The sequence below is a fragment of the Hirundo rustica genome, chromosome 9 (assembly GCF_015227805.2).
Source record: "Hirundo rustica isolate bHirRus1 chromosome 9, bHirRus1.pri.v3, whole genome shotgun sequence".
Lineage (NCBI taxonomy): Eukaryota > Metazoa > Chordata > Aves > Passeriformes > Hirundinidae > Hirundo > Hirundo rustica.
The window spans coordinates 2,109,738-2,129,504 of NC_053458.1; the positions used below are offsets into that span (position 1 = coordinate 2,109,738).

Consider the following 19,767-nt stretch of genomic DNA (forward strand, 5'->3'; position numbering starts at 1 on the left):
CGCCCGCCCTCAGCGCCGTTTCCAGCCGGCGGCGTTTGGCGGGAGCACGGCGGGAGCTCCGAAGGGGAGGCGGCGGGAACGGCTCCGGGATGTCGTACGTGTCTGGGGAGCGGGGCAGCGCTGCTCTCCTCCTTTCTTCTCCTCCTCTTATCTTCTCCTTCTCCTTCCTTCTCCCTCTCCTTTCTTCTCCTTCTCTCCTCTTCCTCCTCCTATCCCTTCCCTCTCTCTCTCCTCTCCCTCCCCTCACGGCTGCGGTCGGTTCCCGTGAGGGGAGCGCTTCTCCCGGCGGGCTGCGGCTCCCGAGCGCGTTCCGTGAGAGGGAAAGCGCGCTCAGAGTGGGCCCGGGGAGGGGAGGAGCGGCTGCCGAGGGGCGGGATTTATTTCCAAATGAAAACAGAGACCGGGAAATGCTGGCGGTGGAGGTTCCGTGGTTCCTGGGGCAGCGCTGCGGGCGGGGCTGGGTGGGCGGTGCTGCTGTGGGTGATATTCTCTGTATTCTGCATTTCGGAGGGGTCGGGGGTGGCTCTGGCCAGAGGTGCCCGGCCACAGGACGAGGGGCAGTGGCCATAAATTAAAACACAACGAGTTCCACCTCAACATCGAGAATAACCCCTGTACGCTGAGGGTGGCAGAGCTCTGGAACAGCTGCCTTGGGAAGGCTGACCTGGAACAGAGACTGGACAGAGCTAAGAGAATAAAATAGATATTTAATAAAAGGCCTTAAAGTATACACCTTGGGCAGTACAAAAGCCTGGCCAGGGCTACACCCAAGGTGAACCCAAAACCGTCACAAAATGGACACAAAAGAGACAAACAGTCACAAGGTCTCACACTTTTGTAAGTTTTGGTCCATCTGCATGTTGGGGTTTAATTGTCCAATGCCAGCTCCAGGTTATGCAGTCCCATCCTTTCTTGTTCCTCCCTCCAGCCACCCTTGTTTGTGCTTTGGGGCTGAAAGTTGTCCTTGGTGTGCAGCAGGAACAGGATTTGTTTTGTGTCGCTGCTGTGTGCAGAGAGCTGAGTGACGCTGAGTGTGAGCTCAGAGCTGCACCTGGGCAGCGCAGAACCTGAAACACAGCAAAGATAAAACTGAAGGCATCATTTCCCCCCTCCCTCTCTGGAGACATTCCAGAGCCTGTGTCACCTGCTCTGGGTGACCCTGCCTTGGCAAGGGGGTTTGGACTGGCTGATCTCCAGAGATCCCTTCCAGTCCCAGTTATTCTAATTCTGGATCTCTCTACCCACCGTGGACAACACCCGTGGGGCTGTGTGGGAGAGGGACAAGAAGAAGGATCACAAGATGGTTCAGCTTGGAAGGTTTTGGTATGAGTTTGTGAAAGTATGGCTTCAACAGAGTTTGATGGCAAGGTTCACTCTCCTGCTCACCACACAGGTAGAGCATACACAGGAAAATGGGATCAGAGTCAATTCAGAATGATTTACACAGAGACCAGGGATGCAGAAGGGTCACGGGGACGAGGACGTGGGCACAAAAGATACAGGTGCAAAAGAATTTAGCAGCACTTAATCACTGACTGCTTGAATATTTATAAAGTGATTCAAGAGGATTTACTACAATTACAGCAGTGACTAAATTATAGATTCACACACACAGAGGTGCAGAGATGTGGGAAGGAATTGCAGGCCTGTGGAGATCAGGGCGTGACACTCCCCGTGCCCATTTTCCATCAAGCTGTATCTTTTCATTTTGTCTCCCATGGGAATAAGTCCTGCTCATTTTTACCTCCTATATTTTGCAATTTGTCAAGCAGTAAGTAATTAATCGAGTCATCTAAGTCTGGTGCTGCTCATCGTGGGCTTCTGGAGATCAATAAAGAAAGTTCTTTAAGCTGATAAATATTAGGCACAAAATAATCACTGCAGGTTGTACAGCTGACTGTAAACACGTGCCATCATACTCTGCATGGTTAAGAAAACAAATTAAGCCTTATCAGGCTAATTCAGGAGCAGGAAACTCAGATTAAATATTCTCACCACATGTGCTTCATCTTTCTGTCTCCTTTTCTTGTTCCACTCTCACATTTGGTTTTACACCATAGTCGAAGTGAGCCATATTAAAAAATAATAGAGCAAACTCAGAGTGGTGCTCTTTATGGTGCTTCCTAAAATACTTTTCTTTGCACATGTTGTTTTTTCACCGCATTCTTCTTTTGGAAGATCTGAGAGACGACAATTTGGCCAGCAGGGTTCTCATGTGAGGTGTCAGGATAAATTTGGTTTGAGGGGTCCAAGCCAGGGGGTGTGTGTGTAGACTTAGAGCAAAAATTTTCAATAATTCTGATTTAACTTCTCACATTACGGCGTTGAAAAGACAATCAGTAAAAACGAGCCACAAGACAAGGCTGACTCCTAAATTCAAAATTCTGTCTTCCAAAACAATATTCCAATGCTCCTGTAGTTCAGGATGTTTGCAGAGAGAAATTTGGGCTGTTTGGTGCTGCTCTGCTGCTGTCCACAGTATTTGCCAGACTTCAAAGAACGTGGCTTTGTTCAGTGCACAACTTCCCCCCTAAGAAATGTTCTCAGTGTTTATAACTTAGCAGGATTTTCATGTCGTTTCTCATTTATTTCATCCTACAGCTGTGATCCTGATTTCCTTTGGCTTTCAGCTTCCTTTTGACATCTGTCATAAAAACTTCCATCAGAACATGCCTTAGTGTAACATGCAAATGCATTGGCCCCCAGAGCATCCTTGCAGTGTGGATGCATTAATAAATGGAATATTTCTCTGCTGCCGTGAGCTGGGAGCTGTAATGGAGTCGGGATTCCTTGAGCTAGATGGGGTTCTCTTTAAAAAAAGAAATACATTGTAAAGAATTCCATCAAACTGTTACAGCTTGGGCTGCCCTTTGGCCAGAATTTCAGAGGCTTTTTTAATTTAAATGTTACCTGTTTACTTGGCTTTTTTTGAGATTGGCTATTTCTTTTCCCCTTTCTGTAATAGAGATAGCTGTAAAACAGTTTTCATATAGGACCCTTGCCTGAGTTCCAAAGATGCCTTTCCATTCTATTTTCCCAATCCTTTAATTTACAATTCTGGAATAGCAGCATAAATTTGAAAAGGATATGTTTGGAATGAGGTCATCTAAATTCCTTACAAGGCAAAGCATTCTTTTTCCAAGACGAAAACTGAACTAAGTTCTTGAAATATGATGTATATTCCAAACCTTGTTTAATTCAACGTAATATATACGTTTCTTGGGACCTGTTCCCACAAAGATTTTTTTTTTTCTCATCGTTTTACATCATGCTTTAAACTATTGTTAAGATTTAGGAACGTGCTTAAAAAGTTTCAGTTGTCTCTGGGAAAAATAGTCTTAATTTATGTTGACCTTTCTTTCCTTGGAGCATTTCGCCTGCATTCAATAAAATTTTGATGACTGCTCTTTAGCAGACAGCTGTACCATATAAAGTATTATAAATATTCAGCTTTCCTCTTCCAGTGTTGCCATTAACAGCTGGGCATCCAGTTCCGAGGAGCAGATTTTGCAGAGAGAGCTTGGCATGTTCCTGAATCAGGAGAGGGAAGAAGGGAAGCAAACAGTTTCTTATGGTTTGGGGACCTGTAAAGCCATAGAGCATCTGTTCCCCTGTTAAGTCATAGTCTGGTAGCACTGAATCATGTTAAGAGCTAAAATGATGGGAAAAACTACTTTTTTCACCTTGCCTGTACCTGTGTCTTAAATGTCTTAAACATTATTTCGACTAATGGCAAAATAATTCCGGGCCTTGCTCAGAAGGTATGTAAATGGAAATGCTTTTGGGGGTGGGGGGGTGTTGGTGTTTATAGCCTTGGAGAAAAGATAAATACTCAGCATGAATTTCACTTCAGTGCCTTGATTTTATCTCTGGTATAAAATGGAGAATCAGATTTTCTTAGGCAAACACTTTATCCTTCTAAACAGGCAATATTCGTGGTACAGGGAATGGATTTGCTTTGGATGGCATCAGTAAAGGTGAAACCAGGGAAGGAGACTTTAACATTATCAATTATCATGTCTTTAACATTATCAATTACAGACCCGGCTAACAGAAGTCTTTGTGCCTATGTGACCATAAAACCTCTCCCTGTTTTTCTCTTGCAGGGTTAAGAGAGCATTAAATTTGGACAGTGTTAAAAAAGATGATGTAAGTATTTTTTGGTGTCTGGAGCCATCTGGGCTGTATAAATATATATATATGTATATCTGTGTGCAAAAATAAATGTGGATATAAACAATCCATTTCATTTTAGCTGCCTTTATGTTGTTACAGATTGGATGTTGTCTGGGCAAATCTTAAAGCACAAAATTACCCCTGCAAATATTAGTGTAAAATTGATTGTATTTCATTTGTCACAGAACTGCCTGGCGTTAAGTAATGTACATCTGCATGAATCACTTGAAAAATGTGCATATTGTTATTACCGTCACTATTTACCCAAGAGCTGAATGAGTTAAGATCCTTGGTGAAATCATTTATTAGAAATTAGCTCCATTATCCTGGGAAGCAAACGTTCTGCCATGTAATTGTACATGTGACAATATGGAACTATGATAATGCTGTAATCTGCATATTAGAAACCGCAAAACTGAAATGAAAACATTAAAGGCATTTTCGTGTCAGGGCTGTAATTACCTCCCTCAGCTAATCTGGCATAATGAAACAATAAACCCCTAACGCTGCCATCAATTTCACCGCAGTTATCACAATGAAAATAAAATTGTACTGGTGCTGTTATTTGTTGTAAAGGCAGCTCCGGCATCCTCCCAGCCACCAGCGTGTCGTGACATATGTCAGTTTATTACCTCCCTCCGTGGCTCTTGCTGCAGGATGGAGGATGGCAGGGCGGAAAGGAAGGAAAATTTTGGAAGAGCACACAGAGAAAGAGCCGCTCAGCAAACGAGCTCCCAATAAATCTCCAAGCCTGTGGCGTTTGGACGAGGGGTTTGTATATGCAGCACGTATTCGGAGGCCTCGCTGGTGTTGAGCGAGGTAGAAATTGGCCATTTAAAAAATTTCTAGGTACTTGTTTTTTGAAAATTTCAACAGAGGTGGCGAAATACCGCAGTGGCGCTAAAAATAAAAATTAAAAAAAAAAAAAAATCATTAGCAGTTTAATTAGCAGCTTAGTGTACCATTACCCAACTTGTTCTGCTCAGAATGCAGCTGTGACTGTAATTTTGCATCTGCTTCTTGGGCTGAAGTAACATTTTTGTAGACGAGTGGTCCAGCTGAAATTCCATGGAATGCTTTTCCTGCCCTGAGGCCGCCCCATCCCAAGGGATAAAATGAGTGACTCGATGCTTACCTGCAGACAGGTTCATCTGCAGGAAAAAAGCTGAAGAATTTTTCTTTCTATGAATGACAGAAACTTTCGGTGATGTGGCTTTACGCTGATTTTTACTTCACACCACATCTCTGATAGATGCACGCCAAGGATTTTAATGAAATAACTTTATAGAAAGAAAGAAGGAACAGAAAGTTGTAAACTCATGGTTTGGGTGACATATATATTTAATCTTCGCTGTTTCTGTCGTTTCTTCCCTGGTTTTACCAAGAGTTCCTCATTCCATGGATCAAAATATTCATGAACTAACCAAATCAGGAATGGATATTTTTAGATTTTTGGGATCTTAATGTGGTATTGTTAAAAAAGGGCATAATTGGAGTAAAATTCTTCTTCCTGGAAGAGAAAATCTTACTGACAAATAAAAACTGTCCTTGTAAGTGCTGCAGGAATTTTGTGTAAAATAACCTTATCCACATCCAGAAATGGGTGAGGTGACTGCTGTTCAAGCAGGAAAAATACTCTGAAACGTTTGGAGATTCTCCCTGCTGAAAAGGAGGTTTGAGGACGTGTTAATCCCTAAATTGGCATTGATATTTCAATTACTATTTCATTTAAAGATGATTGGAAACATTTCTTGAACCTGCTCGAATGTGGCAAGGCAGAGTGAGGATTTCCATCAGGTGTGGTTTAAATGCTGCTAGACTGCAACGAGAGTATCAATGAGAGGTGTGAAATTATTTAATGTGCTTGGGATTAAAACAAGGCAGAGGCAAGTGGGCAGCAAATTAAATCTTTTAAAATCTGCTGGAAGCCCCACTACTGATGACCAGCACTTGTGGGTTGTAAAGTAAAGGGTTGTGTTGTTTATTTTTTTTTATTTCTGTACATGAAATGTGCAGAAAATCCCAGTTTCTCATCCTTGCAATTCAGCATCCAAGCCAGAGCATGTCCCAGATAATCCCAGTTCGTGTTCCAGCACTGCACACTTGTTCTTCTGAAAACTTCTCTGCACAACTCCTTTAACATCACTAAATAACTCCTCTTACATCATTAGATATATTGAAACCCTGAACCTCAGACAAAATGTTGGATTTGAGGGACTCACTTCGGATTTTTTCAATTCACACTTGTTAAAAAAAAATACAAGAAATAACTTCTGATGCAACTAAAATATTTGTGTCTTAAATTCTCATCACTGGAAGAAAAATAATAACTTGGTTTGACTGCTTTATAAAAAATCCCTAACAATCCCTAACCATCAAGGTGATCCTGTCAGAATATCTAAATGCCTGGAAAACATGTATTTTTTTCTTTATGGAACCTGGGAGACAGAGTGTTTGAAAGGATTTTTTTTACCTTTTAGAGTCCAACTCATCGTATTGAGGAGAGGGTGTGATAGAGAAGCTTGATGAGCACAAAATCACCCCAGCACAACATTTAACATGGGCTTTCCATGATGGGAATACCTAAAACCAGGAATTACTTAGGAAAATCGTAGGTGGTAAAGTTCAGAGGGGTTTTGTCAACATTCACCTGAGGTTTTTTGTATTTTTCTCCATTTCAGCCACCTGATGCAACTCCCCAGAAGGCCAAAAGGAACAAGCTGAACTTTTACTCCCCCACCACAGGCACTCGCCAGATCAGTCCCTTCTCCTCTCCCTCCAGCCACAGGGCAGCAAATCCCAGCAATGGCCCCGAAAGTGAGGGTGAGTGAACATTCCATCCTTCTTACTGCAACCTTTTCCTGCCTTTGGGCTGGATTTAGGGGCTCCTCTCCCGTCTGCCACATTTGATTTCTTTTTCCTCTCGAGGAATCTCTGGAAAAGCTGATGTTGGGTCTTAAAGCTTGGATTTTTTGCAGTGTAAATCTTGGGGGTGTTTGCAAAACAACCGAGAGAGGCAATTTTTAATTAACTTTAACACTGAATGTCATCAGCTCTCAGAAAATACCCCTTTGTATGATTATAACTGTATTATTTCCAGTTCACTTTGTGATAAATGTTCACTTCGTTACACAGTCACAGTTTGTGACTTTGACTGCTCAAAAAGCAGATTTTCAGTGATTGAGCTGCTTTTATGGCTGTATAAAAAATATTGTGGTTGTGGCCTCTTTAAGTGTTGAGGAACTCTCAGATCACCTGGTGTAACTTTTTTATTTTAAAAAGAAGGGTACAGAGGGACCTTTTGTCACCTTTCCCTATAGAGCTTTCATTTCCTTGCTGTACAACTCTAGAAAAGATGGTTAAGTCTTGATGATGATAATAATAATAATAATAACAATAATAAATGCATCACTTCTCTTTTTAGCAAATTCCTTGTTTTGGTTATTTTGGTTATTTTAGTTATTATGAAGAAAATCCCCTGTCTGGTTTTGAATTTGGCTTTATTTTTCAGCCACTGCTTCTTGTTTGGTTACAGAAATTTTTGATGGCCCAGAGGTTTGGAACTTATGTACAATAATTGAGGCCTCACCAACTTTCGTGGGTTGTGATGAGTAAAAATAATCCAGGCAAAGTGGAACAACCACTGTTGGAAATTTATCTGGGTGCCTGCAGATTTTAGCTGTTGCACCAAGTGCTCTCCTGATGGGTCTGCAAAAGTGGAGTTTCCCTCCAGAAATTTATATTTTATCCCAATTCTTGATCCTGCTGCCAGTCTATTTCATTTCCTGTGTTCCTATAGTTACAAAATGGTGGGGTGTAATTATTAAATCCCAGGTTGTCCATTTAAACCCAGAATTTCTGCTCTCCTTCTAAAAACCCACAGTATTGCTCTAAAAGTGTGACCTGTCTGATAACTGATGGCTGATTTAAGTCCAAGTTCTATTGGCTACTCAGATTTAAAATGAAATCTTTGAGAGTCTTAACTTTTAGCTACTGTATTAAAGCTTAAACTTTTACAGCACTTTGTCATTCTGAAGTGTTTCTAAATGTTTTACAAAATATTAAAATTAAAAGTTAATTCATCCTTGAGTGCTGAGACTCGTATGTAATAATTTAGATCTAACAAGAAGAAATCAAAGTGTTTAATGCTGAGTGAGGTCTCCTTTTTTCAGGCTGATGGCAGGAAGGAGATTTATTACAGTGAAATGTGGAAAGCTCCTCATTCCACAGGCTCTGTCTGGGATCTGTACATTTGTTAAGCCCGTGGTAAATTCCAAACCTTTCACTTAAAGGCGAATTTACAAAACCCCCACGTTCTGTGATGTCTTCAACTTCAGCCACAATTAAATCATTTCTGATAGTCAGATGTGACTTTTTTATTGCTGGAACAAGTATTGATAGACAAGGTAAAATTTTAATCTGGTTTTGTTCTGGTCTGATCCCTGTGGGAATTGGATAAACCATGTAAATTCAGAAAGTCTTCTGTGGTCAGAGGTCACATTTATCCTGCCCCATCCATCATACGCCAGACTGGAATATTATACTGTCAGCAGAGCACATTTGGAGCCTTTGGAAGCAATTCCCAGTATCTTTGTGGTTGTTTAGAAAATGGACTTGAGGCCAGGCAGTTTTTATACAGGGAAATGGGAATTTCATAGCTCAGTCATTCCAGCATTTTCAGGATAATGTTCTATGTTAATCTGCAGTTAAGAGGATGAAAAGCTTCTGGAAGAACACAGTAAATACCTGCCAGGATGATTCTAATTTCCAGATATTAACGCTGTAATCCCAAGGTTTCCAGACACTGAGCAGAGCTCAAATCCGAAAGTGTAAATCAGAAATAATGTAGTGTGGTTCATTCCAAATCCTGCTTTCCAAGTGAGCTTTGGGGTTTTTCCTCCTCCCAAAAGATCATTCAGCACTCTGGGTTCACACCAGCACCTTCTTCAGGTGCTTCAAATACTCCACATCTGATTTTTACCTTTGTTGTGTCTCTTCTTCCTGGTGACCCTCGGAGGAGGTGGGAATGAGCAGAGCGATTCTGAGAGCGGATTATCCAGGAGAGGGCAGCCGCAAACAGAGCACGATGTGTGAGTTCAGTTTCCAGTTTGCTACGGGTGCACGGCTGTGACTGCATCTCTTTCTCACCACCAGACAATAATTGTGACCTTTATTCACCTGAGTATTACGGTTGAAGTTGTAGCTTTTCCCTTTCGTTCTTGCTCTTGACCTCACAATTTGTTTCCTGGGGTTTTTGCCTCTGCTGGATGTTTCCCTCGTCGTTAGGCTGAAATTCCTTCAGTGTAGGATAGTGTTTTCCACGTGATGGAGCTGGACAGAAGTGTTTGGATGACATTTAAACGGCGGAAAATAAAATATTAACATTATGCCTCTGTAAAACTGTAAATTGGTTAATTGAGGGGTGGTTTTTTGTGATTCAGCAAATCCCTTGGTCAACGCATCCAGCCTCATTCCTTAGTGACAGGAACCCGGAATTACAGAACAATCGGAGTACTTAGAGGCCTCATTGACATGGAAATGTTTGCATTCAATAATTCAGAATGTTTTGAAAAGGTTTGCAGGAGACCAGCAGTGACATTCAAATAAAAACACCTCTAAACCAACACCTGCACTTAACATTCACGTGAACTTCCATACACTTAATTTTACAGATGGAAAACGCCTTGTCCAGTACACTGATATAAATCCTCACAGCTGAACTGGATCCATCCCCATTCCAATGAGAAAAAACTCCGGGAAACATTGCAAAAATGGATTTTCAGTGAGTGGGGATGTGGATAATTGGAATTGATTTCCCTTTTTTTACACAGGTTCCTGCAACTGCAGTCCCAAGTGAGAAATTCCTTGCCCAGGATTCTGAAACTCAGAGAAAATCTGACAAGCCTGAAGGTCTGGTTTACACTTATTTGTCTTTTAAACTACTACTAATAAAGGATTTGAAAGCAAAATTAGGATTTTGTATGCAACATTTGAGTTTGAAGGGGTAGGGAAATAAATAAAAGACTTGAAACCAGGCAAGCTGGACTTGGAAATCCAGAAAATGCAAAAAAACCCTTAAAAGTTATTGGATTTTTTAAACTAGAAGAGTTGCTTTTCCATGTCCTCCGTTTTTAATTTGTACACAAATAAAACCAATATGAACTGGTTCTCAATTATTATTTATAACTCGAAATATGAATTAACTGCATAGATTTTTTATGCCTTTGAAGATTAAAGATTCTTTTGTGTTGAAGTGACTGTACCATTTAATTTACCACTAAAGCATCATTATTTAATAGTCCAATACATGTTAAAATGCAAATCACTGCTCTCTTTTATTCCCATTTTTGTTTCCTGACTAAACTTAGCCCAAGGTTCATTGCTGCACATCAATGGCTGAGAAATAATTCAGTGTACTCAGAGGACTGCGTTGATTTATTTCACGTGGACAAAAAAATGATGCTAATTGTAAATATTTTAATTGCAATGTTTATTTAGAAAAGGAAGATTTTAGAGCTTGTGAACAATTTCCAAATGGGTTTGGGTATCTTGTAGACGTGGAGTAGGTATTGGGAATGGGATTGAACAGTGATTTAAATTGTTATTTTCCAGGCTTTGGAGGGCAGTAGAGAGCTGGAAAATATCCTGGGAGTCTCACACTCGTCCTGTGTCCTGAGCGCTGAACTGCAGAAAACCCAAGCGCTGGGTGAGGAGGGGCTTCCGGACATTTATTTATCTTTTTGGAACATTTACCGGGGGTCACTGCAGATGTTCCCCCTGGTACTCAGGAAAAATCCGCCTCGAGTGTCCCCGTGCTTCCAACCCGGGACATAAAAGCCAGGGAGGCTGGGGAGGGAAAACCTGGAAAAGCAACAGCTTTTCTTATGGAAATGGTCAGTAAATAGTTAGATACTTAGTGGGTACTTAGGTGGGGATTAGGATAAACGTTTGCACTTGGGTTGCTTGGCCTTTCTTCTCCCCTTCCGAGGAAGTGGGTTTGTTTGTTTGTTTGCCTGGCAGCAGGATTAGGCTGAATATAAATTTGCAGGCTTTAAAAATCGCTATTCATGTGCCTTGAAATGATGGACATTCCAGATGCTTGTTGTGTTGGGATAAGGGCACTTCACAGCTGCCACGTCTGGAATACTTTTCCAAAGGAACCCAGAAAACAAACCCGGAGTGCCTGAGCTGCTGCTTTTTGCAGCTGGGAACAGGTGGACAGTAAAGCCACAGGTACCAGGGAAATTTTCTTCCCAAACAGTGGAATTGATGCCTCACGTGCTGCTGTTTAAATGATCATTTCCTCCCTGGCTTGTATTCCACAGCTCGTTCCATTTCTGAATTAGGAACCACCTCAGCACTAGGAGAAAGAAAAATGGGAACAAAATGTGGGATGAGGCTTTGGAAGCACAAGTTGACAGAATTCTCTGAGTTTTGAAGATTCTTGTGAATTTTTTTTGAGCACGGTTACGTAGGCAAGAGGGGTTTTTTTCCTTGAAATGCTTTGGAAGTGAAGGAGGCAGCAGAGGTATTATTTTCTTTGAAAGCTCTGGGGCAACATTTGTTGATTTTGGATTTATTCCTTCACTAGTGAGTCAAGCAGAAAAACTGCAGCTGTTGAAAGCAAACCATGGCAAAGTCCCTGCCCGAGGTAAGAAACTCTTCATAACTCCTGTGTAACAGATGTTTTGATTCCTTTTGCTCGATTTCTTTCCAGTTCTTTTCACTCGAAATAAGTTGGGTAACCTTTAGGACATGAGAACGACGATAATCAAATGTGTTCCTTCTGAACAGTCTGCAAATGTAAATTGAGTATTTGCTGCTATTTTCATTGTATTGGGTCTTTCCCCATGGGACAGGAGAAGGGATCATTCATGGCCTTGCACTTGTGCCACAGTCCAGAAGCCTTTCCATACCTTTTGTATATCCCAATTATCCTTGTTCTCCTCATCCTCCTCCCTCCCGCTGTGTTTTCAGCATCACAATCTTGCAGCAAAACCTTCCTCACTGTGTATTTTGTGGGGAATTCAGCCCCTCCGGGGGGCTGTGAATTCCCAGCTCTGAGGTCTCTTCATAACTTCAGTGCTGTGAAAATATTTGAAGCTGGTTTCATCCCCAGCTGCTTTAGTGCCTTGGCAGGAAGGAAGGGGACACACACAGAGGACAATTTAATTCCCTCACACCCAGTAAAATCAACGGCCATCCCCCAGGGATATTCTGATATTTCTGTTATCTTCACCCTTCCCATCTGAAAGCAGAGCAAACCCCAAATCAGGAGCAGCAGCGGTGGCATCTCTGCTGTGGGGAATTCTCTCAAAGGACAGAAAATTGATCAAGCTTAGATTTGCTGGGCTGCAGCAGATGAGCTGCAAACGAAAAGGAGTGACAGCACTTTGGAAGGAGTCGGGCTGATTTGTGCAGAGTGCAGGTGATGATTTACAGCTCCCTGTGTCCTGCAGCTCCCGCCTGGCAGGGCTGGCAAACACCCACTGCTCACCACACGCACGTGGACACTTCCATCTCTGCTCCCCTGCACCAAACACACGGCCAGGCTGCTGAGATGGGAGGGGGTTTGGGAAGGTAGGGTGGAAAAGAGAATTCTGAGTTTAAGCTGACCGGTTTTGATGAAGATCCAACGTCAGTTTTGCTTTCACAAAGAATAAATTCAATTTTTACAGCCTTGAAAGTGCGGTAGCGGGCGAGGCAGAGAAGTTTGTGATCAAAGAGAAGCCTCTGGAGATGTTTTCCTTTGCCTTTTAGTTTCAGATGTGGGTTTTTTGTAATTATTTTTAATTAGTTATGGCGAGGCTGAAAACTTATGACCGTTCCGTGGCTTGGTCCAGATGGAATGTCACATTATCATCACATGGTGAGGCATGAAATTTATTTACTTTACATAAACAAGCTCCTCTTAAAACAACTTCATACAAAACATTCCTGGCTCAATGGGCAGCGTTGTGCAGAGCTCAGTTTATCATTTTGGGTGACCAGCATGGAAAAAGGGCAGCATTGTTTGCCCCTGACTTGGATTTACAGTAAACAAAATGTTTTTGAACAGAAAGTAAGCAATTTGTAAAACAGCTGCCAAGAGATGAATCGAGTCGGTGTCTGGGAGTCCAAAATGTGCTGAGGGTGGATGTGTAGGTTGGGATGTGCACATTTGAAAGGAAAGTTTCCTAGGTTTGGAGGTTCCAGGAGTGAGGGTTCTAAAAGGGGAGCAGCTCCAGCTGGTTGTTAAAAGGACAGGGACACTCTGCTTCCCCAAAACCCTGACACAAACCGTGGCTGCTGCCCATGAGAGCGTTCCAGAGATCAAATACTTGCAGTGGTGAGGAAAACCCTTTCCAGGCTGGGATGAAATAAAAAACACTTCCTTTTTTTCTGTGGGGCTGTTCATCCTGCCAGCCCAGGGGCAAATCTGATCCTCTCAGAGTTCTGAACATTCCCAGCTTTCATGGTGGGGTGGACACAAGTGCCTGGGCTTTGTGCTCTTGGGACAGGAGTGGTGGCTTTCCAAGAGGCTGGATCAGGGTTAGCTGCATGGATTTTATCCCCTGCCACTTGAAATCACTGATGAGAGCAAAGCTGGAGAGATCAGGGACCAAAACTGCTGAGTTTCCACCTGCCAGTCCCGTTTTGAAAACTGCATTTATGGTAAAACTTAAATCCCGTTTCACAACCGCTGCAAAATATAAACACCTCCTTAATAATGAGAGCTCCTCCTCAAGCCAGGTAAAAACACAGAATTGCACCATTTATCCCATTTTGTGTCAGGTTGAGTTTGGAATTTGAGTTTGTCCTAAGATTAAACCACTTGGCCCTGGTGGTTGCTGGGGGTTTATTTTCACATCATTCTCAAATAAAGTGTAACAGATTTGTTGACCTTCAGATGTACTTGGGTGTCTGTCCCACCTTTCCTTCCTCCTCCTTGGAGTTCTTCTGAGGAAAGGGGGAATACAGCAGTGGATTTTTCCAACTGTAAAACCCTAACCTAAAAACCACATTTATTTTCCTCAGCCCAACTTTGTATTTGCTTGCAGGGAAGAAATGCCATTATCCCTTTGCTGGGAAAAGTAAATCTGGGAGCTGGTTGAGCAAAAAATTGTAACGCTGGAGGGACCTGGCCTTGTTCCTCCACCGTTCCCTGTGGCAGAACATCCCTGACTGTGCTCCTGAGGCTTTTCCTGCCATCACACCCGGGGCAGGGCTGATCTCAGTTCCTCACTGGGTGGGGATTGCCCAGTTTGTGTCCTGGATGAAAAGCTGCTGCTGAATGTGAATTCCTGTCTCCTCATTGCTGGTTTGACTTTGTGACAGTGGGAGTCCCTCCCAGTGGAGGAGAGGGAGCAGATCCCACTCAGCCCAGTTCTCCCAGCCTGCTTTTCCCAGTAGAGGTGAGGAATCCTCTCCAGTGCCAGCTCCAGCAGCTGGGGGAGCTTCCCCTGCTCCTTCCCTGCAGGGTTTGGGGCTGTTGGCTTGTGCCCACACCTGAATTTTCCAAACAGCCTGGGACTGGAGGAGGCTGAGGTCTGGGTCCTGCAGCACGAGGAGTTTTGGGATGGAAGGAAGGAGAGGGGGCAGCTCCAAGGCTCTGCAGTGATGGAACACCCTGGGCTATGCAGATGAAATATTAAGCCATTAACTGCGGTGGCAGATACAGAAATGCACATGAGACGTATGGCTGGAGGCCCCAGACAAGCACACAGAGCGCTGCCAACCTGCATTTCAGATTTAGGTGTCAGCCCCATTTATTCACAGGTTTCACCCTTGTTTTTACACTCTCTTTTCCTTCGTGCCTTTTTAGAGATGCAACAGCTATGCATTTTTAATTCTGGTGGATCTGGTTTAGAGTATTACGCTTGATGAAAAATTCAGAAGAATTGTAGTTCTTCCAACATGTAGCGACTCCTACGTGAGAATAAATGCTGCTTTCTCCCATGAATATAATTATTTTAAATAAAAAAGAAAAGAAACATTAGTTTGGACTCACTTAGTAGCAATTATATCTTTAAGAGGTGTAAATAACTTGCTATCCAGACATTACAAATATCCAGGTGCTCTGTATGTGCTGATGACAACAAAATTGAAAAGAAAGACCGTAATAATTCTGACTGGTTTTCTCTGCAGAAGATATTGATTATTTGTGTGTGGTGAGAGATTTGGAAAATTCAATTAAAGGAGTTGTGCAAAGGTTTCATAAATTTCCCCGGTACAGCGTGTACACAGACATTGCTGCGTATTAAATCAATGCAGCACTTCACAATATATTTTCTTTGAAACATAAAAATAAATAACATTTAAACAGTTCTGCTTACTACAGAAACAAATTTTATTTTCTGTGAAGCATTTAGTCATGTGCTATCACTGACTCATACACATTTGCCAGCTGTAACAAATTTTATAGACGTTTTCTCCAGAGACATAGCTCATATACTATGAATTTTTAAATGAGCAAATGGTGAAGAAGGGATGTCAGCAATATAAAAATTGATCAGTTAAAAGATAAAAGCATAAGTAAAGAGATTTGTATGGTAGTCTTAATAGGTTTTATTAAATAAAAATACTATAAAAAGACAGTAATGAATAGACTGAAGGTTTTAACTGTGGTTGAGGTAGAGAAAAATTATTCTGGCACATTTAGTAGAAGATTGGTTTTATATCACCCGACAGGTGAACATTTTTTTTCTCTCCGCTTTTTAGATCTGTAAATGTTTTAGAGCAGTCAAAGTTGGGAGAGGATGGTGGGGGAACTTGGAGGGGAAAGAAAACTTGGGAAGATTGAGCTTGTGTGGGCCAGGGCTGGGAGAGGCCAGGTTGGACACTGGGGCTTGGGGCAGCCTGGCACAGCGGAAGTGTCCCTGCCATGGCAGGGGTGCCACCGGATGGGCTCTGAGGCCCCCTCCAACCCAAACCGTTCCAGGATTCTTTGTCTGGAAAACAAAGCTGAGTCCGTGGTATTTTTTGTGAATCTGGGCAGGTTCTGTTTTTCAGGAGAGCTCAGAGTGCCGGGCAGAGCTCAGCATCATGGTTTTGGCACCTTTGGGTTCTTTATTCACCTTGCAGTCCAATGCTGCACTCCGTGGTTAAAGGGAAATCAATCCTTTCCTTTATGGAATTGCATTTAGCACAAGTAAACCAGCTTTAACTGAATCTTTTTCCTGTTACTTGCCATACAAGATTGGACAGTTTCCTGTTGTGAGCAATTGGGGGTGGGTTTTGTTGATAATTTGTGTAAAAAAATTATGTTTATTAAGAATAAAGCTAGAGGGTGGTACCTGAGGCCAGGCTGGGTCGGATTCCTTTTTCTGGAGTAACCTTGTGAGTCCTGGCTTAGGGCAGAGAGTGGGGCTGTTCTGGCCCAGCTCCAGGCAGCGCTGTCAGCCCAGGGGCAGGTGCTGCTGTGGAGTCTCTCCCTGGCCGGGTGAGATCCCAGTGGAATCCCCAGGTGGGGAGAGCCGAGGGGGCCCTGCCCCAGCAGCCCCGTGGGGTTTGGAGCCCTCCCAGCTGCTGGAGATCCCCCTTTGGATGTTCAAGATCATCCCGAACTCTCCCTTCACCCCTGTGTGGTGGGGGAGTCAAACTCCAGCAGAGCTGCTCACGTGCTGCAGGGACATTTGGCAGCCTTGGCACTCACGTGCACCTGCTCCCAGAGCCTTCCCCGCATGTTCTCATTCCCTGAGTTCCTTTCTGCCCTTGCACACTTTCCCTTGGCTTGTCGCAGGCACCTGCTCACCCTCACCCAGCCCGGCCCTGCCCGGCTGTGGCCTCAGGTGTGGGTGACTCTGGGGTGGCTATGGGTGATTGGGATGGGTGTGGGTGATCCAGAGATGGCTGTGGGTGATCCAGAGATGGCTGTGGGTGATCCAGGGATGGCTGTGGGTGATTGGGATGGGTGTGGGTGATCCAGAGATGGCTGTGGGTGATCCAGGGGTGGCTGTGGGTGATCCAGAGATGGCTGTGGGTGATTGGGATGGCTGTGGGTGATCCAGGGATGGCTGTGGGTGATTGGGATGGCTGTGGGTGATTGGGATGGGTGTGGGTGATTGGGATGGCTGTGGGTGATTGGGATGGGTTTGGGTGATTGGGATGGCTGTGGGTGATCCAGGGATGGGTTTGGGTGATTGGGATGGGTGTGGGTGATTGGGATGGGTTTGGGTGATTGGGATGGCTGTGGGTGATCCAGGGATGGCTGTGGGTGATTGGGATGGCTGTGGGTGATCCAGGGATTGCTGTGGGTGATTGGGATGGCTGTGGGTGATTGGGATGGCTGCAGGTGATTGGGATGGCTGTGGGTGATTGGGATGGCTGTGGGTGATCCAGAGATGGCTGTGGGTGATTGGGATGGGTGTGGGTGATTGGGATGGCTGTGGGTGATCCAGAGATGGCTGTGGGTGATCCGGGGATAGCTGTTCCTCTGCTGCAATCCCTGATTGGGCTCTGCTGGCACAGCCCTTGAGGATTCCTATTTATCCCTTTATTACTGATAGCAGAAAGCAGCAGCAGCTTCTCATCCCGGTAGCGCATTCAGTTCTGCTCTGCCATCACTGCTAATGATGTAACACAGGTGCAGCCACTCACCAGGACAAGCTCTGAAATCCCTGCTGAGATATCCCCATGTGTGAAGGAAAAGGGGCGCTGGGTTCTTTAACCACCACAGCCACTTATTTAACTGGTGTTTGAGGCGGGATTTGCACAGTTGCTGCCATCACACCGCTGTTTATCACACAGCACGTTTGTTTCTGTGTTTCCTTGTCCGCAGGGCACATCCAGGCTGCCGGCAGTGCTGCATTCCTGGACAGAAGGAAGAAGCCCCCGGGCCTGCTCCCGACCTTGCCCAGCACCGAGGCACAGCCAGAGTGACCAGGACCAGGGTGCTCCTTGTAAAGCAAGTGCAGGGAGCTCTGGGAGGTCCTGCAAGGGTCTGAGGGCAGTCTGTTGTTTCTCTACACCTGGGATTTGTTCCTGGTTTGTTCAGCACCGTGACAAAGAAACTCTGCTCCCCCACTAAAACATCCTGTGCTGTTTCTCCTCATCGTGTTGCTGCTCTGGCTCCTTGTCCTTGTTGCAGCATTTCTCCTCGCCACTTTGTTCCTCCTTTGGTTACTCGTCCTTGTTCCTTCAAACATCCCAAAACGTTCCTGCAGCGCTGGGCAGAGGGGCTGCTGCCCTGCCCTGCCCTAGGCCCTGTGCGTGTTTTACTGGACACCACAGCCAATACTCCAAACAGATCCCATGAACGATGATGCTGCTGTCTAATTGCTATTTATTTTAGTCATTCCTCATCTCCCCACAGGCATTATGTGAAAAATGCATTCCACATCAACCCAAACTTCTCCATCTGCTGGACTGGACTTAAAAGGAGCGAAGAACTGAGTGTAAACCAATCTCCCCAGCAAATCCCAGCTGGGGAGCGCTCGCTGCGCCGGGCAGGTGCACGTCCAGATAACATTTCTGGCATCTATTTCAACTTAACAATGTGCACAACCAGATAATCTCAATGTAAATAATCCACCCTGGGTGCTCTGCAGCCCTGTGCCAGTGGGGCTGGTGCTGTGTGGAAATAAACTCTGAGCTCTGGAGGGCTTCTCCAGCACTGCCTGGGCCTCTGGGGCTGGAGGGAGCTCTGCAGTGCCAGGAATTAGTTATTCCAAGCCTGGATGTGTTTTAGTTGTTTGCAAACACTTTCCCTGGTGGTGCTGCCCTGGCTGGGGACAGATTTGTCATCCACGTGAGGGTTCCTCCAAAGTCAGCCCCAGGATAAGGAGGCCTCAGCCTCCAGCCCAGCATTAACACACAGAGCTCCAGGAACGTTTGCTTTTAGGTCAACATTTGAGTTTAGTTGTGGCGTTTAATGCTGTAGGAGCAGAGTTGTTTTATAGAAACAAACTTTTTTTTTATAAACCAGCTGCTTTTCTCTTTCCTTCTCCTCAGCCTCAACCTTCTGGCCAAGTGAATCCCCTGCATCTCAACTCCTTGCTGAAAAAGTGCAGTAAAATGATTCATTCTTACCAAAGCCCAGCATAAACACAAACACCTGAATGTCCTTTCTACCACTGCAAAGTCCCATCCTTAAATAAACTGATTTTTACAAGGAAAAAGTCTGAGCACCAGCATGATAAACATGTTCAGGGTGTGGCTGAGCTCAAGCTTTGGGAGGTTTCAGTGAATAAAACTGGTTTTGCATTCAGTGCCTGTGCAGTCAGGCTGGGGAGAAGGTTGGGAGGTTTGAGGGGGTTGTGTCACTTGTTCTCCCCTGGTCTGTCAGGCTCTCAGCTGGGAGCTGTTGTGTGTAAGGTGCCCCGGGCCTGGCTTTGCAGGCTGAGGGTCCCTGAAGCAGCCAGAGTTTCTCTAAGCTGGCTGTAACCTCCGGAGCTGGAAATGAATTAATTACTGATCTGAGACGAGTCTGGAACCCACTGTGCTGCTCTGAGTCGAGCAGTTCTGGGCAGTCCTGGAAGAACAGCATGCAACTTGTACAGGTGAAGTTGGACAGCAGCGGGACACAGCAGAACTTCCCCTGGGCAATTATTGAATCGGGCATTTTTAGGAGCACAGCGAGCTCCTGCTGCCCAGCCTCGGAGCACTCCCTGT

At 44.4% G+C, this 19,767-nt stretch overlaps 1 protein-coding gene across 3 annotated transcripts; it reads left to right on the plus strand.

The window, feature by feature from the left end:
• The first annotated feature begins 7 nt into the window (after positions 1-7).
• On the plus strand, positions 8-18,822 carry ITGB3BP (integrin subunit beta 3 binding protein). Of its 3 annotated transcripts, none has more exons than XM_040073442.1 (8): positions 8-94; positions 4,107-4,149; positions 6,858-6,999; positions 9,194-9,266; positions 10,008-10,086; positions 10,789-10,882; positions 11,768-11,827; positions 17,936-18,822. In XM_040073442.1, exons 1-8 carry the CDS (start codon positions 90-92, stop codon positions 18,034-18,036), a joined length of 597 nt encoding a protein of 198 aa, XP_039929376.1. In that variant the 5' UTR covers positions 8-89; the 3' UTR covers positions 18,037-18,822. The 3 variants fall into 3 exon arrangements, with proteins under 3 accessions (XP_039929376.1, XP_039929377.1, XP_039929378.1); XM_040073443.1 differs by having other exon boundaries at positions 9,197-9,266; XM_040073444.1 differs by lacking the exon at positions 17,936-18,822 and adding an exon at positions 14,217-14,965.
• Positions 18,823-19,767: the final 945 nt, after the last annotated feature.

What these genes read in the sequence shown, in the direction of transcription:
- ITGB3BP (XM_040073442.1), top strand. An exon ending in ACAGTGTTAAAAAAGATGAT is followed by an intron (nt 4,150 to 6,857) that starts GTAAGTATTTTT and finishes TCTCCATTTCAG; the next exon opens with CCACCTGATGCAACTCCCCA. An exon ending in TGGCAAAGTCCCTGCCCGAG is followed by an intron (nt 11,828 to 17,935) that starts GTAAGAAACTCT and finishes CCTTGTCCGCAG; the next exon opens with GGCACATCCAGGCTGCCGGC.